The 15,322-nt window shown below is 63.5% G+C and overlaps 1 protein-coding gene across 2 annotated transcripts in view; it reads left to right on the top strand.

Annotated features, from left to right (window-relative positions):
• Positions 1-15,147, top strand: part of ITPR3 (inositol 1,4,5-trisphosphate receptor type 3) — a 68,274-nt gene extending 53,127 nt beyond the window's left edge. For both annotated transcript variants that reach the window (XM_025271569.3, XM_044931257.2), the window contains exons 34-58: positions 556-676; positions 1,185-1,375; positions 1,964-2,112; positions 2,251-2,359; positions 2,643-2,733; positions 2,839-3,008; positions 4,084-4,258; positions 4,394-4,578; positions 4,899-5,099; positions 5,245-5,355; positions 5,790-5,885; positions 6,005-6,106; positions 6,184-6,270; positions 6,757-6,867; positions 6,980-7,172; positions 7,416-7,541; positions 7,916-8,088; positions 8,955-9,119; positions 9,770-9,962; positions 10,407-10,511; positions 10,597-10,724; positions 11,401-11,566; positions 12,116-12,276; positions 13,566-13,727; positions 14,356-15,147. In XM_025271569.3, coding sequence (XP_025127354.2) covers positions 556-676; positions 1,185-1,375; positions 1,964-2,112; positions 2,251-2,359; positions 2,643-2,733; positions 2,839-3,008; positions 4,084-4,258; positions 4,394-4,578; positions 4,899-5,099; positions 5,245-5,355; positions 5,790-5,885; positions 6,005-6,106; positions 6,184-6,270; positions 6,757-6,867; positions 6,980-7,172; positions 7,416-7,541; positions 7,916-8,088; positions 8,955-9,119; positions 9,770-9,962; positions 10,407-10,511; positions 10,597-10,724; positions 11,401-11,566; positions 12,116-12,276; positions 13,566-13,727; positions 14,356-14,424 — 3,540 coding nt within the window. In that variant the 3' untranslated portion in view covers positions 14,425-15,147. The remainder of the gene's footprint in view (positions 1-555; positions 677-1,184; positions 1,376-1,963; positions 2,113-2,250; positions 2,360-2,642; positions 2,734-2,838; positions 3,009-4,083; positions 4,259-4,393; positions 4,579-4,898; positions 5,100-5,244; positions 5,356-5,789; positions 5,886-6,004; positions 6,107-6,183; positions 6,271-6,756; positions 6,868-6,979; positions 7,173-7,415; positions 7,542-7,915; positions 8,089-8,954; positions 9,120-9,769; positions 9,963-10,406; positions 10,512-10,596; positions 10,725-11,400; positions 11,567-12,115; positions 12,277-13,565; positions 13,728-14,355) is intronic.
• The last annotated feature ends 175 nt before the right edge of the window (positions 15,148-15,322 follow it).

The following is a 15,322-nucleotide window of genomic DNA, read 5'->3' as shown; positions in this document are numbered from 1 at the left end:
CAGACCGTGGGGAGTTCTCACAGGGCTGCCATGTACAGCTGCTGAGAGGAAAGGGGGTGATTTTTTCCAACTGGCACAAAGGCCCATGGTAGCTATTGGTGGTCCTGTCCCTCTGCCCACACCCAGACTCGGTGGGCCTGGGCCCGGGATGTGGGGCTGCCCAGGGAGGAGGGCGGCCGGGCTGCAGCGTCAGGCGCGGGAGGGCGGCCGGGCTGCGGCGTCAGGCGCGGGAGGGCGGCCGGGCTGCGGCGTCAGGCGCGGGAGGGCGGCCGGGCTGCAGCGTCAGGCGCGTGCCTCGGGAGGGCGGCCGGGCTGCAGCGTCAGGCGCGTGCCTCGGGAGGGCGGCCGGGCTGCAGCGTCAGGCGCGTGCCTCGGGAGGGCGGCCGGGCTGCAGCGTCAGGCGCGTGCCTCGGGAGGGCGGCCGGGCTGCAGCGTCAGGCGCGTGCCTCGGGAGGGCGGCCGGGCTGCAGCGTCAGGTGCGGGAGGGCGGCCGGGCTGTGGCGTCAGGCGCGGGAGGGCGGCCGGGCTGCGGCGTCAGGCGCGTGCCTCTTGCAGACGCACCAGCCGATCGTGCTGCAGCTGCTGCAGTCCACCATGCGGCTGCTCGAGTGCCCGTGGCTGCAGCAGCAGCACAAGGGCCCCGTGGAGGCCTGCATCCGGGCCCTCGCCATGGTGGGTGAGTGCCCCGGGGCGCTGCGCAGCCCCCACCGCCGCGCCCCTCCCCTGCCTCCGCCCCAGGGACGCCTGCCCTCCCAGTAAATACCTCATCCCCAAGTTCGTCTGTCAGCTGCTCCTCGGTGGTGCTCAGTAAGTCCTTCCTGGTGTCTGACTGGCATCTGGCAATCCAGAGAAGCTGTTTTCTGCTCTGAGTCAGTTCCCCAGAGGAGCGTGCTGGGGGATATCCCCAAGCACAGTTTTGTGGGCTTACAAATGGTCTCAGGCAGGAGGGAGGCTGTAGGTTGTTAGGGAGGTGGGTAGAGTGGAGGGGAGGGGTCCGCGTGGAGCCAGGGTGGAAACAAAGAGGCAGGAACTCCCTCTTTTTATCCCCCAAAGGGAAGAGGGCACTTCAGTCCAAGTGGGGACCAGTGTGGGGGCCCCAGCACCCTCAGCCCTGCCCCCCTGAGCATGGCCCTTTTGGCTGAGCCCCCGCCAGCCCTCCAGCACCCCGACCCCTCTCCTCTCAGCCAAGGCCCGAGCCATCTCGCTGCCCATGGATTTGGATGCCCACATCAGCTCGCTGCTCAGCAGTGGCGCCAGCTGTGTGGCTGCCGCCCAGCGGAATGCCTCCAACTACAAGATGGCCACGCGGGCCTTCCCCCGTGTCATGCCCGCCGCCAACCAGTGGGACTACAAGAACATCATTGAGAAGCTGCAGGTGGGCGGGCGCTGCGGCAGGGCTGCTTCTGGACGGGACTGTGCTCGGGCTGCATCCTGTGCTCCTCCCGTCCTTTCTGGACTGTGTCCTTTCTGGACTGTCCACTCCCCTTTCTGGACTGTCCACTCCCCGGAGGGAGCTGGCTAGCTTGTCCCATCCTGGGGGCCGCCAGGAGCAGGGGCTCCATTCCAGGGTTGGCGCTCACCAAGAGGGCTGGGACACTTCTTGCTCGAGATAGCACCTTCATGTTTCTGTCTCACCCTGTACATTGTCTTACTGGCTTCCAGACGGGGTGTGGTGGGTTACTGTCCTCCTGTGGCAGAAGACTGAGGCCCAGAGAGGGCGAGGGGCTTGCCCAGGTCCGCACGGAGCTAGAGGAGGGGCTGGGGGAAACGCCAGGGTGTGACGGGGGCTCCGAGCAACCAGGCGTCCCGCTCTGTGCCCGGCGGCTCTGTGGGCCCAGGGCCTTCAGATGAGGGCAGTCAGTCTGTGGGGCCCTTTGGTGCTGGGGAATGGCGGTCACGCCCTGGTCATCTCTTGGGCCTGGGCAGCCTGCAGCTCGCCCAGACCCCGCCTTGCCCACTGCAGGACATCATCACTGCCCTGGAGGAGCGGCTGAGGCCCCTGGTGCAGGCCGAGCTGTCCGTGCTGGTGGATGTCCTGCACTGGCCCGAGCTGCTCTTCCTGGAGGGCAGTGAGGCCTACCAGCGCTGCGAGAGCGGGGGCTTCCTGTCCAAGTGAGTGCGATGCTGACCCAGGGCCTGGAGGCACAGGGGCACAACGGCCCGGGGTGGGGAAGGCCTGGGGTGTTGGGGGCAGTGGCCGCGCGGGTGGTGAGGGGCTGCCTCGAGCACGGCCCCCTCTGCTGCGGCCAGGCTGATCCAGCATACCAAAGACCTCATGGAGTCGGAGGAGAAGCTGTGCGTCAAGGTGCTAAGGACACTGCAGCAGATGCTGCTGAAGAAGACCAAGTACGGGGACCGGGTGAGTGCCCGGGGGGCTGGGCGCCGGGCGGGCCTGGCCACGGGGACTCAGGGCCAGGACTGCCGGGCTGGATGGTAAAGGGTGAGTGCCCGGGGGGCTGGGCGCCGGGCGGGCCTGGCCACGGGGGCTCAGGGCCAGGACTGCTGGGCTGGATGGTAAAGGGTGAGTGCCCGGGGGGCTGGGCGCCAGGTGGGCCTGGCCACGGGGGCTCAGGGCCAGGACTGCCGGGCTGGATGGTAAAGGGTGAGATGGGCTGCCATGGGCCTCGCTCCCTTCCCTTCAGGGCAACCAGCTGCGCAAGATGCTGCTACAAAACTACCTCCAGAACCGGAAGTCCAGCTCGAGGGGGGACCTCCCGGACCCCATGGGCACTGGTCAGTCCTGCTTCCCCCCAGCTAGGCCTCTGGGGAGCCAGTTCACCCCAGGCTCTTCCTTACCCTCCCTCCACACTCCTCCCTAAGTGAGTTCCCCGCCTCCAGGCCTGGACCAAGACTGGTCGGCAATTGCAGCCACCCAGTGCCGGCTGGACAAGGAGGGGGCCACCAAGCTGGTGTGTGACCTCATCACCAGCACCAAGAATGAGAAGATCTTCCAGGAGAGCATCGGCCTGGCCATCCGCCTGCTGGACGGCGGCAACACCGAGATTCAGGTGTGCCAGTCGCTGAGGCCCTGTGGGCGGGCATCCAGCCCCAGGGGGCAGTGCCAGTCCAACTACTCGGTGGCTCTGCCTCCCGTGTCTGCTCCGTGTCACGTGGCCCTTTTCCATCCTACACCCCTGCCCTGTTCCATCCCTTCCTGGGCCTGTTGCCCACATCTCTGCCCCAATCATGTCCACCGTTCTTGCCTCTCAGCCTCTGCTCAGGCCTCCTTCCCTGCCCTCCCACATGCTCCTTAGCCTTTGGTATCCAACTAAAAGCCTGCTTTCTCCAAAAGCCCTCTGTGATGATCTTATCTCTGTTCACTTATTTGTTCATTCATTCTGATAAGTCTCTGTTGAGTGAGTGCCTTCTGTGTGCCTGGCAGTGTTCTCGGCTCTAGGACAAAAGAGCCAGAACCTATGTTCCCTTAGTACTTGTATCCTAGTGGGGACAGGAGTCCCTACCTGCAGTCCCCATGTGATACTGAGAGCATGCTGGATGGCGACAATGCAGGAAGGGGCTTTGGGAGTGCCGGGCCAGGGGAGTCTTAGGAGGAGTCATCGGGAAGGCCCCTGGGAGGGGAACGTTGGAATGAGGACCTGGAAGTGAGCACGTGGAGAAGTGGGGCAGGGGGCAGGGGGCAGGGGGCAGAGCAGGCTGCGGAAGCTGTGAAGGGGAAGTGGCTCCTGTGGCCAGAGGGGGTGGGGGAGGGGTGGTAGGCGCTAGGGTCAGGGGGGTGGCAGGTCATCACGTGGCCTCGTGGCCCCCTTGGGCCTGGGCCTGCCTCTGGGGAGACGGGGTAGCTGCAGGGTTTTGAGCAGAGAAGGGACGTGACTTGGACTTCAGAGTGACCCCTCTGGCTGCTGTGTGGGGAACTGATGGGGAGCCAGAGTAGGTGCCAGTGGGCAGGAAGCTTGTACAGGCCTCTCACATGGCGGTCGCTAGCCCTCCCCCTCTACCTTTTCTGGTCTCGACTGTCCCCACCCTGGCCTCAGGCACAGGGCACTGCGAGGTCTCTGTCTCCCCCGACTACACCCAGGCCCAGTGCTGAGGCGCCCTGCCCCTCCATCTCCCCGTTCACCCCAGAAATCCTTCTACAACCTGATGACGAGCGACAAGAAGTCAGAGCGCTTCTTCAAGGTGCTGCACGACCGCATGAAGCGGGCCCAGCAGGAGACCAAGTCCACGGTGGCCGTCAACATGAGCGACCTGGGCAGCCAGCCGCGTGAGGACCGTGAGCAGGCAGACCCCACCTCCAAAGGTCAGGCTCAGGGGGCCCCGGGGATGTGGGCTGGGGCGGGAGACAAGGGCCGAGTTGTGAGCGTGGGAATGGAGGGTGAGGGCGGGGGTCTGAGCGCTCCCAGCAGCCCCAGCCTTACCAGGCCTCACCCCGCAGGCCGCGTGGCCTCCTTCTCGATGCCCAGCTCCTCATCCCGCTATGCGTTGGGCCCCAGCCTGCGCCGGGGGCACGAGGTGGGCGAACGCGTGCAGAGCAACGAGATGGGCACGTCCGTGCTCATCATGCAGCCCATACTGCGCTTTCTGCAGCTGCTGTGTGAGAACCACAACCGGGACCTGCAGGTGAAGCCCCGCCCCGCCCGGCCCCGCCCTGCCCCAGGCCCCGCCCCACCCCAAGCCCCACCTCCCTGCGCCCACTCCACCCCCGCCCCGCCCCAGGTCCCCACCCCCTCCCCTCCCTGCGCCCTGCCCTTCCCTGTACCCCGCCCCTCCTCCCAAAACATGCCCATACTCTGCACCCGGCGTCAGGCCTGGCTACCACGGCGTGTGGCTCCAAGGCCGGCGAGGCCCCCATCCCTGCCGCTGGCGTGATCGTGGTCCCCAGGCAGGCCCTCCCTCTGTGCTGCAGCGGCGCCATGCGCATCCCTCTCCATGCTCTGCAGAACTTCCTGCGCTGCCAGAACAATAAGACAAACTACAACCTGGTGTGCGAGACGCTGCAGTTCCTGGACATCATGTGCGGCAGCACCACGGGCGGCCTGGGGCTGCTGGGGCTCTACATCAACGAGGACAACGTGGGCCTCGTCATCCAGACCCTGGAGACCCTCACCGAGTACTGTCAGGGCCCCTGCCACGAGAACCAGGTGAGCCATGGGAGCCGCGTGTGGTTGCGCGGACCTGGGGGAGGACGGAGCAGGCCGGGCAGGAGGCAGGCCCAAGCCGTTGGGGCTGCCACGGGTTCTGAGAGGCCTAGGGCCCCGTGTCATCCCCACCCGTGCCTCCCACCAGACCTGCATCGTGACGCACGAGTCCAATGGCATAGACATCATCACCGCGCTGATTCTCAATGATATCAGCCCCCTATGCAAGTACCGTATGGACCTGGTGCTGCAACTCAAGGTGGGGCCCGGGGCAGCCCATGTGAGCATGAGTAGGTGTGCATGCTGGTGTGTGTGATGTTAGCTTTCTGTGTATGTGTGCCGTGTGGATATCATGTGTGTAAGCATGGGTGACGTGCAGGTGTGTGATGTATGCATGTTTATTGTGCACACGAGTGCACGTGTGAGCAAATGTGCTGGATGTACACTTGCTCTAGAAGCGGACACGCTCTGGGTTTATCCAAGGGCCTCCATGTCCATGTCTGCTGTATGGGCGTGGGTGTGCTTGCCACAGAGTGGGGGAAGGTGGACTGGATACACAGCACCCTTCTCAGCAAGCCCTGGGGGTCAGTGGGGAACAAGAAGGCCATGAGACTTGTGGGCAAAGAGGCTGTTACAGAATAGTCAGTGAAGGGGTTGGGGGCCCTCAAACTGTGGCCTGTCTCCCCACCCCAGGACAATGCCTCCAAGCTGCTCCTGGCTCTGATGGAGAGCCGGCACGACAGTGAAAACGCCGAGCGCATCCTCATCAGCCTGCGGCCCCAGGAGCTGGTGAGGCTGGGCTGGCGGTCAGGTGGGGCGGTGGCCCAGGTGGGTGCTGGGCTGGCTGTCAGGGCCCAGCCCTCCCTGCGCCCCAAGAAGAGGGCACTCAGCAGGCTCTGCCCCGCCAGGTGGATGTCATCAAGAAGGCCTACCTGCAGGAAGAGGAGCGTGAGAACTCAGACGTGAGCCCCCGTGAAGTGGGGCACAACATCTATATCCTGGCGCTGCAGGTACCAGCCCCACCCCACGACCCCTGGCAGCTGGACTCACCCCTCGACCACTCCCCATGACTCTGCTGCCCTCCCAGCTCTCCAGGCACAACAAGCAGCTGCAGCACCTCCTGAAGCCTGTGAAGCGCATCCAGGAGGAGGAAGCCGAGGGCATCTCTTCCATGGTGGGGGCCCAGAGGACAGGGCTGGGCGGGGACGGGATTTATATTTAGGGGCGGGGTTAGGCGGGAGATTGGATGGGATAGTATCTGGGGGTGAGGCTAGGAATTGAGGGCGGGGCTATGGCCTAGGGGCGGGGCTGAGGGCAGAGCCAGACCTCAGAACCCGGCTAGAATCTGGGATGGGAGCTGGGCGGGGTGGGGGAGGTGCTGGCTGAGAACTGGGAGCAGCCCTGGTGATCCCGATGTAACCGGAACAGCGGAGTGGGGACAAGGCTGCGCCTGGTTCTGGGGCGGGTCTGGAAGCCTAGAGCAGGACCTCAGGGTGCACCTGGGCACGGTTGTGGAGGGCCCTGACTGTCCCGCAGGACTGTCTTCCCTTTGGGCTGGGTCAGGTCTAGCTGGGGGGTCACTCACTGCCGTGTAGCTCAGGGTAGGGCTCAGTCCCAGAGGCGGGGGCTGCCAGGCCTGACCCGGGCACCCCTACCCCAGCTCAGCCTCAACAACAAGCAGCTGACGCAGATGCTCAAGTCTTCAGCCCCGGTGCAGGAGCAGGAAGAGGACCCGCTGGCCTACTATGAGAACCACACCTCCCAGATAGAGGTAGGGCCCGAGGGCCCCGGGGGCGTGATGGGGGCGGGGCCGTCGGTGAGGGTGGGGCCTCAGTGGGGGCGGGGCCGAAGCTCGGGGCTGACCAGGCTCCCTGTCCGTCCAGATCGTGCGGCAGGACCGCAGCATGGAGCAGATCGTGTTCCCCGTGCCCGGCATCTGCCAGTTCCTGACGGAGGAGACCAAGCACCGGCTCTTCACCACCACCGAGCAGGATGAGCAGGGCAGCAAAGTGAGCGACTTCTTCGACCAGTCCTCCTTCCTGCACAACGAGATGGAGTGGCAGCGCAAGCTCCGCAGTGAGGACCCGCGGGTGGGCGGGCGGGATGAACTGGGCTGGAGCTGCTCACTGATGCCCCTGACACCTCCCTCACGCCCCTGATGCCTCGCTCACCTGCTGGTGAGGGCCCCACCGCCACCCCAAGGAGGGAGCCAATCATGTTTTGCTCCTGAATTGTGGCTTGAGGCTGGTGGCCCCCCGCATGGGGTGGGCAGATGATATTAACCAAGGACCCCCCCTTACCCACCCCCGCCTCTCCCAGGCATGCCACTCATCTACTGGTTCTCCCGCCGCATGACTCTCTGGGGCAGCATCTCCTTCAACCTGGCAGTCTTTATCAACATCATCATTGCCTTCTTCTACCCCTATGTGGAGGGCGCGTCCACAGGTGAGGACACCTCAGGGCAGGCGGAGGGCCCTGAGCCTTCCATGCCCCCTCCTCTGATGTGAGCAGGGCCTTGGGGCCAGCCAGGCCCCGAGGGGACTGGGTGCAGCATGGGGAGCAGTGCCCTCTGCGTTCTGCACCTTATCACCGGGGCAGACAGGGCCCGTGCCCTCTGGAGACAGTGCGCACACACATGTAAGGCAGAGACCAGTTTGGTAGCAGCAGCTGGAGGTGGTAGCAACACCTCTTCCAGATGCAGGGGTGATGGGCAAGTGACCAACTTACAGGGAAGGCTCCCAGGAAGGGGGAGGCTTCTTGGGGTTTGTGGGGTGGGTGGGTGTGAGTGAGCCACCCTGTCTCTGCTCCTGGGCCCCCAGGCGTGCTGGGCTCCCCGCTCATCTCGCTGCTCTTCTGGATCCTCATCTGCTTCTCCATCGCGGCCCTGTTCACCAAGCGCTACAGCATCCGCCCCCTCATCGTGGCGCTCATCCTGCGTTCCATCTACTACTTGGGCATTGGGCCCACGCTCAACATCCTGGGTGCCCTCAACGTGAGTGCCAAAGGACCCCAGCCCCCACCCCTCAGGGTTCATCACGCAGTCGGACCTGAAGCGGGCCTGCTGCTTCCCTCTGGCCACTGCTCTCCCCATCCCTCGGTCCCTGAGCCGGGATCATTACAGACCCGAGGTTGGGACCACTCTGTCTTCTCCATCCTCCTGGACAACTCAGGGCAGCAGACAGTCGGAGCAAGCCAGCCAGGAGCCACTTTGGGGCACCGGCTTCAGGGCTGCCGGGTACCCGGACTTAGTTGTGCACTGCCCGAAGGCACACTGAGGACATCAAAGATTTATGTGTTATGACAGTTTCCTGACGGATAGAAATAAAGTGCCTCAAGCAAGTGGGGGTACCTTTTCATAACTTAATCATCATAAAGGCCAAGGGTGTTCTTCTCTGACCTGTTCTCCTTTTCTTGCATCTTACTTTCTTTCTGGTGGCTCAAACAATGAAGAATCTGCCTGCAATGCAGGAGACCCGGGTTCGATCCCTGGGTCAGGAATCTCCTCTGGGGAAGGGAATGGCAACCCACTCCAGTGTTCTTGCCTGGAGAATCCCATGGACAGAGGAGCTGGTGGTGGTCTATAGTCCATGGGGTCGCAGAGAGTCGGACACGACTGAGTGACTAACACTCACTTTTCACTTCTTCCTGAAGCTGGGGTCCCCCAGGGGCCTTCCTCTGTTCTAGTCCCAGAAGCATTTCAGGGAGCATTTTCATTAATGCCATGTCTGCTGTGTTGAGCAAGACCAGCTCAGACCTACTCTCCTGAAGACCTGGCCTCTGCTCTGGGCCTGGCCCCAGGAGTGGGGGTTCAGGGTGGGAGGTAGGGCACCAACCCCCATGCCCTGCACTTGCCCACAGCTGACCAACAAGATCGTGTTCGTGGTGAGCTTTGTGGGCAACCGTGGCACCTTCATTCGGGGCTATAAGGCCATGGTCATGGACATGGAGTTCCTGTACCACGTGGGCTACATCCTGACGAGTGTCTTGGGCCTCTTCGCCCACGAGCTCTTCTACAGCATCCTGGTGAGGCCCGGGGGGATGGGGCTGGGCAGGGAGGAGGGAGGCTGGGGCTTCCTGCCTGTTGTTGGCAGTTCCCCAGCACCAGGCCTCTTGCTGCTGGGCTGGGAGGAGAGGATTTCCAGTGTCCTCGTCTTCTGGACCCAGCCTGGCCTTCAAAACCCTGATGGCTCCTCATGGCCCCATCTCCCCTGCACAGTGGAGGTTCAAGCCTGGACTCTGGAGCCAGACTATCGGGGTTTGCATCCCAGTGTGGCCCCTCCTAGCTGTGTAACGTTGGGCAGGTTTCTTAACTGCCTGTGCCTCAGTTTCCCCATCTGTATAATGGATCATTACCAGCACCTGTCCTCCAGAATAGCTGTGAGGATGAAGTGAGCTGCTGCACGACAGTCTTGTAGGTACCTTGCAGGTAGCGAGCGTGCTGTCAGAGCTGGCCGTCATTCTCCGGCCACTCTTGGTGCTCATTCCGCCCTCATGCTTTCCCTGGGGCCCCTCCTTCTTGGGCTTTAGGACTCTGGGCTCCTCGGAGATGTCACCCTCGATGGGCCCATGGGCCTGGTTCCACCCGCCTGAGTGCAGACCTCTTTGGGGGAGACGTGGGACCCAGTGGGAAGCAGGCAGCCTGTGGGTCCAGCCATGTCTTTTCTGCCGTGCAGCTCTTTGACCTCATCTACCGTGAAGAGACGCTGTTCAATGTCATCAAGAGTGTGACCCGCAACGGCCGCTCCATCCTGCTGACCGCCCTGCTGGCCCTCATCCTGGTCTACCTCTTCTCCATCGTCGGCTTCCTCTTCCTCAAGGATGACTTCATCCTTGAGGTGGACCGGCTGCCCAGCAACCACTCCAGAGGTCTGCGGCGCCTCTCCTGGGTGGGGGGTGGGGATGAGAGGCCTGCACAAGCAGAGTGCTTATCCCGCCAGGCCCCCATGTTTCTCTTCTTGGGTTCCGGGTGGAGTCTTAACTCACACCAACCTGCCTCCCTCTTCCCTGGGACAGACTGTCAGGGGTGGGAGAGGCTGGAGTCACTCTGGTTTGCAGACCCTGTGGTTCAGGTTAAACTTGGTACTTGTGGGAGCTGCCCGTGTGCCAGGGCTGGGGGTGCAGAGCCCCTCCCCTGCCCTTGGAGCGCAGCCCGGGAGGGGCAGGTACACGTAGACCCTTCACTGTAGCCCGACAGTGGGGAGCTGGTAGCATCAGGGCCGGCTTCCTGGAGGAGGTGATGCTGGGGTCAGAACTAGGGACCTGATGAAGCCAAGTCGTTGGACCTCCTGACCTTGACCCTGTCCCCTCCAGCCAACCCCCTGGGGATGCCACATGGAGCTGCCACATTTGTGAACACGTGCAGTGGGGACAACGTGGACTGTGTCTCAGGAGTCTCTGTGCCTGAGGTCCTGGCAGGTGAGGGCAGTGTGTCTCAGGAGTGGGGTGCAGTGGGGGTGGAAGCAGACTCCTGGCCGGGTCTGAGCACGTGCTCCACTTGTAGAGGACGAGGAGCCGGACAGCACGGAGCGGGCCTGTGACACCCTGCTCATGTGCATCGTCACCGTCATGAACCACGGGCTGCGCAACGGCGGTGGCGTGGGGGACATCCTCCGCAAGCCCTCCAAAGACGTGAGTGCCCCAGCCCCGCCCCCAGTCCCGGCCAGCAGGGCAGCCCGGTCTCCCCCATGTTCAGGGGAGCGAGTCCCCCCAACTTCACGTCCCCACCCTGCTGTGTGCCCTCTGCTCCCGGTTACGGGGTAGCTGTGCTACCTCCCGGCCCTGTCAGCCCAGACGAGCCCTCTAGCTCGCGGTGGGTGCTCTGAGGGAAGACCTTGGCACCCAGCTTTCTCAGGCTGGGAAAGCCTTGAGTCCGAGAGCGGGCGGGCCCCGGGCTCGGCCTGCAGCCAGGGCAGCCGGGCGGGGAAGAGGCCTCGGGTCTCGGCGCAGCGTGTGCAGGCAGCCACGCGTTCCCAGGATCAGTCTGTCCCCAGTGGCGTGAGGGTGAGAAGCTGCTCCTTGGCCAGGGGTCCCCTAGAATGAGTGAGATCACGTGTCCTGAGGGCAGCAGAGGAGTTCAGAGCCACTCATCCCCTCCCCAGCAGTCAGGGGTGGGCACAGCCGAGGCCTGGCCCCCCACGCCAGACTCTTCCTCGAGGGCCTCTTCCTGGCCGCTGAGTCCCCGTCCCCGCACGTGCTCTGGCGCTGATTCTGACTCTGTAGTGAGGCGGGTCCTCTCCACTGTCTTCGGGGCCTTCACGCCCTTCTGCGAGCTGCTGGGCCCAGCCTCCCTGCCTCCCTCCCGCAGGAGTCTCTCTTCCCTGCCCGAGTGGTCTACGACCTCCTGTTCTTCTTCATCGTCATCATCATCGTGCTGAACCTCATCTTTGGGGTGATCATTGACACCTTTGCCGACTTGCGCAGCGAGAAGCAGAAGAAGGAAGAGATTCTCAAGACCACGTGCTTCATCTGTGGTGAGGCTGGGCCCCCGCCGGGAGGCCGTGGCCGTCAGCAGCCTCAGTCCGCCCTTCCTCTGTCCTGTGGCCCCAGGGAGCCCTGCCCTGGGCCGGCGGCTTGGTGACTGTTCGCTTGTCCCAGAACTGGGGAGAACAGCCCTGTCCCAGTGCGGAGTCATTGAGGGAGCAGGGAGGGGCCGCGGAACCCTTCCTTTAAATTCTGGGTCTCAGCTGAGGAAACCAGCCTGGCCTTTCTACCCCCACCAACCTGTCCTCTCCCGGCCCATGTGGGTGAAGGAGCAGGGTCCCCTGTGGGAACAGGCCCCTCGTCAAGCCCTTCCCACGCCCCCAGCCCTGGGCTCCTGGCGTCTGTAGGGTTCCCACGGCACTGTGGCAGGGTGGGGGTTCTGCTTTAAATGGAAGTGACCTCAGTAGCTCATCAGCACTTGCAGCCCGAGAGCAGTGCCCCCGCGGTGTCAGGAGGCCCTGCCCGCCCACTGGGGCTCTCGGATGGGGTGTCTCTCAGAGGCGGGGAGCCCTCCTTCACTGCCACCCCCGCCTCCCCAGGTCTGGAGAGGGACAAGTTTGACAACAAGACCGTGTCGTTTGAGGAGCACATCAAGTTTGAGCACAACATGTGGAACTATCTGTACTTCATCGTGCTGGTCCGCGTGAAGAACAAGACGGACTACACAGGGCCAGAGAGCTACGTGGCCCAGATGATCAAGGTGAGGGCCTAGGGGGCGAGGGGTGGGGGGACGGCTGTGGACTCTTGCTCAGAGGCAGCGGGGGGCGGGGAGCTGGAGCTGGATCCTCCGGAGCCCACCCCCGCACCCCGCTGTGCTGCAGAGTAGGGCCTCTGGAAAAAGCCTCCAGAGGGTGCAGGTGGTGTCTGGGGCCCGTGGATGCCCGGTGCCAGGCGACCCTGCTTGTGGTGACTGCTCTGTGGCCCTTTCTGAGGGGCCTTTTCTGTTGGGGGCGAGAGGGAGGGTGGCTTCCTGAAGCCTGGGTGGTCGCAGGCCGAGAGGGCGCCCGGATGAGCTTCATACTGTCAGACTCAGGAGACATCCACCATCACTGCCGTCCAGTGTAGTAGCGAGTGAGTGAAGGAGAGGTCTGGAGGGTAAAGGGCGTCCACCGGGCCCGTCAGAGGCAGGGCCTCCGCAGATTGCTGCACAGCGGTGTGTGTCTGCAGTCGCTTCAGTCGTGTCCGAGTCTTTGCGACCCCATGGACTGCAGCCCCCCAGACTCCTCTGTCCATGGGATTCTCCAGGCAAGAATACTGGAGTGGGTTGCCATGCTCTCCTCCAGGGGATCTTCCCAACCCAGGGATCAAACCCATGTCTCTTAATGTCTCCTACATTGGCAGGTGGGTTCTTTACCACTGGTGCCACGTGGGGTTGCAGCTTCTAAAAGGAAAGAAAACAACTCAGAAGGGGATTCTGTGGGTGTTTTGAGTCTGTATTTGGACTGGTCTTGAGTGCAGGTGTGTCTGTTGGCCTGAGAATTCAGCTTGCAACAGGTGCCCCCCCCCCCGCTCCTGCCTCTTAGTCTTGGGAAGCGTGGCTTCGCCTGAGTGTCAGATGCCACTGCCCCCTGGCAGAGCCCGCCCCCTCAACGTGCCATCTGCCTGACTCGCGCCTTCCTGGGGTGTGGGGCCCGCTGGCGGGGCGGGGCGGGGCGGGAGGAAGGAAGGAAGGAAGGAGAGACGGGTCTGAGTGCAGAGGCCGGTCCTCCGCCTCGCAGGGTGTGAGGAGTAAATGTGATCCCAGCGCCACAGCAGGAGGAGACATGGGCTGGAGGAAGTTGGCCTGTCTCCGCGCCGTGCTCCCCGCCCGCACAGGGTTACTCCGGCCCCGCGGGCAGGACCCGGGTCAATTCAGATTTTCCCATGACACGTCCCTGGGGAGTGATTTGGCCATGGGTGTGGCAGCAGGCTTCCCCCACATGACTACTTTTCTAGAGGCCTTCCTGGGCTGGGCCCGAGCACGTTCACCCCACGGGGGATGTTTTTCAGAACAAGAACCTGGACTGGTTCCCCCGGATGCGGGCCATGTCCCTGGTGAGCAGCGAGGGGGAGGGGGAGCAGAATGAGATCCGCATCCTCCAGGATAAGCTCAGCGCCACCATGAAGCTGGTGTCCCACCTCACCGCCCAGCTCAGCGAGCTCAAGGAGCAGGTGCGCCCCCCACGTCCTGGCCCCCGCTGGCAGCCCGGGCTGTGGCTGAGGTCCCAGCCTGCCTGCCTTGGGGGTGGGGAGGTTGGTGGGGCCTTTCTGCTTCCTCTGCCCCCTTCCTGCTGGTCCTCCTCTTGGGTCTGGGGTGGAAGATGGGTCCCTTGGAGAGCTGGATGGAGGGGAGACAAGGTGGCCCCTACCCCCATGCCCCTGAAGGGCAGACGGGCAGGGCTGAGTGCGACCTCGTGCAGGTGTGGGGCCTCCCTCGTGCACCCCCTTACCCCCACCCTGCAGCTGCTAGACTCTGGCCCAGGCGCTGATGGGTTAGGGTGATGGGGAAGTTAGGGCCTCCTTCCGCTTCTCAACACGCGCTCTTGCCCAGAGTGTCCTCTGCGCCATCTGGCAGTGACTAAATACGGTCAGGCAGCCCCTCTTTTAGGTGGGGCGCTCTCCCAGCTGCACCAAATCAGTGGTTTGCGACACGCTAATTGAGGACCAGGGTTTGGGGCTGACGGCCCTGCTGCACCCTGGGGGTCCTTGGCCAGCTGCCAGGGCCGAACGGCAGCGGGGACAGCGGGGAGGATGGGCTCTGGGCAGCCTGACCCGACCGCTGGCGTCTGTTTAAACCCAGATGACAGAGCAGAGGAAACGCAGGCAACGCCTGGGCTTCGTGGATGTGCAGAACTGCATGAGCCGCTGAGCCGCCGCGGCAGGCCCGCTGGCCACAGGGACGCTGGAGTGCTGAGGCTGGGGAGACTGGCCACCCCTTCAGGCTGGGCGCCCGCCCAACCGCCGGAACCCACTAGGCCAGACTCCCCCAGGCCAGCCTGGAGGGGAAGCTACAGAGCGGACAACCCTGCCCACACCGAGCCCCTAGAAGACTCAGACACTCGCTGGGACTCGCTCACCCTAGTGCCTTAGAGGAAGTCTGTCCTCTCGCAGGACTGTTGCTTGGTCCCTTAAAGCAGTAACTGATGTTGCTTCGTATTCCTCCTGGTGGGTGACCAGGAGTGGGGTCTCCTGTGTACTCCAAGCACTACATTTTGGTCGCTGCCACCTCTGGCGGGGCTCAGTGATGCTGTTGCTAGTGATTTTAGGGCTTTGTTATTTAACTTATTCACGGTGCCTGCTCGGCCCTTCCCAGGGCTGCGCCCCTCCCCCGGGGCCCCAGACCTGCTGTAGATCCCGTGGACCTCAGTGTCCGAGGCCGGGCCAGCCTCACGGGCACAGCCCCGGGAGGACGGGAGACCGCAGTGTGGAGGGGACAGGCACACGCTCAGGGGACTGGGCTGGGGCGTGTCAGGAGGGGCTGGTTTTCACTGCCTGTTTTCTCCTTTTGGTGTAATGTTTTACAAATCCTTTGGCCCGAGAACTAATATGTTAATTGCCTTAAATAAATGAATAAATCTGGTCCATTAGAAAAGGATGCTGGCTCCTTGGGGGCTGGAGCTGGTGGGAACACAGGGCTGGCAGAGGGGTCTGAGCCCTGCCTGCTGGCCTGGCCTCAGCGTGCACTCTTGGGAGATGCTGAGAGCCGTCCTGTCTCAGCGCTTGCGGGACAGAGTGCACTGCAGTATAACTGGTTTCTGTCATCATCC

This window comes from Bubalus bubalis, chromosome 2, assembly GCF_019923935.1.
Source record: "Bubalus bubalis isolate 160015118507 breed Murrah chromosome 2, NDDB_SH_1, whole genome shotgun sequence".
In the NCBI taxonomy this organism is placed as follows: domain Eukaryota; kingdom Metazoa; phylum Chordata; class Mammalia; order Artiodactyla; family Bovidae; genus Bubalus; species Bubalus bubalis.
This window is presented reverse-complemented; position numbering and strand designations above follow the sequence as displayed.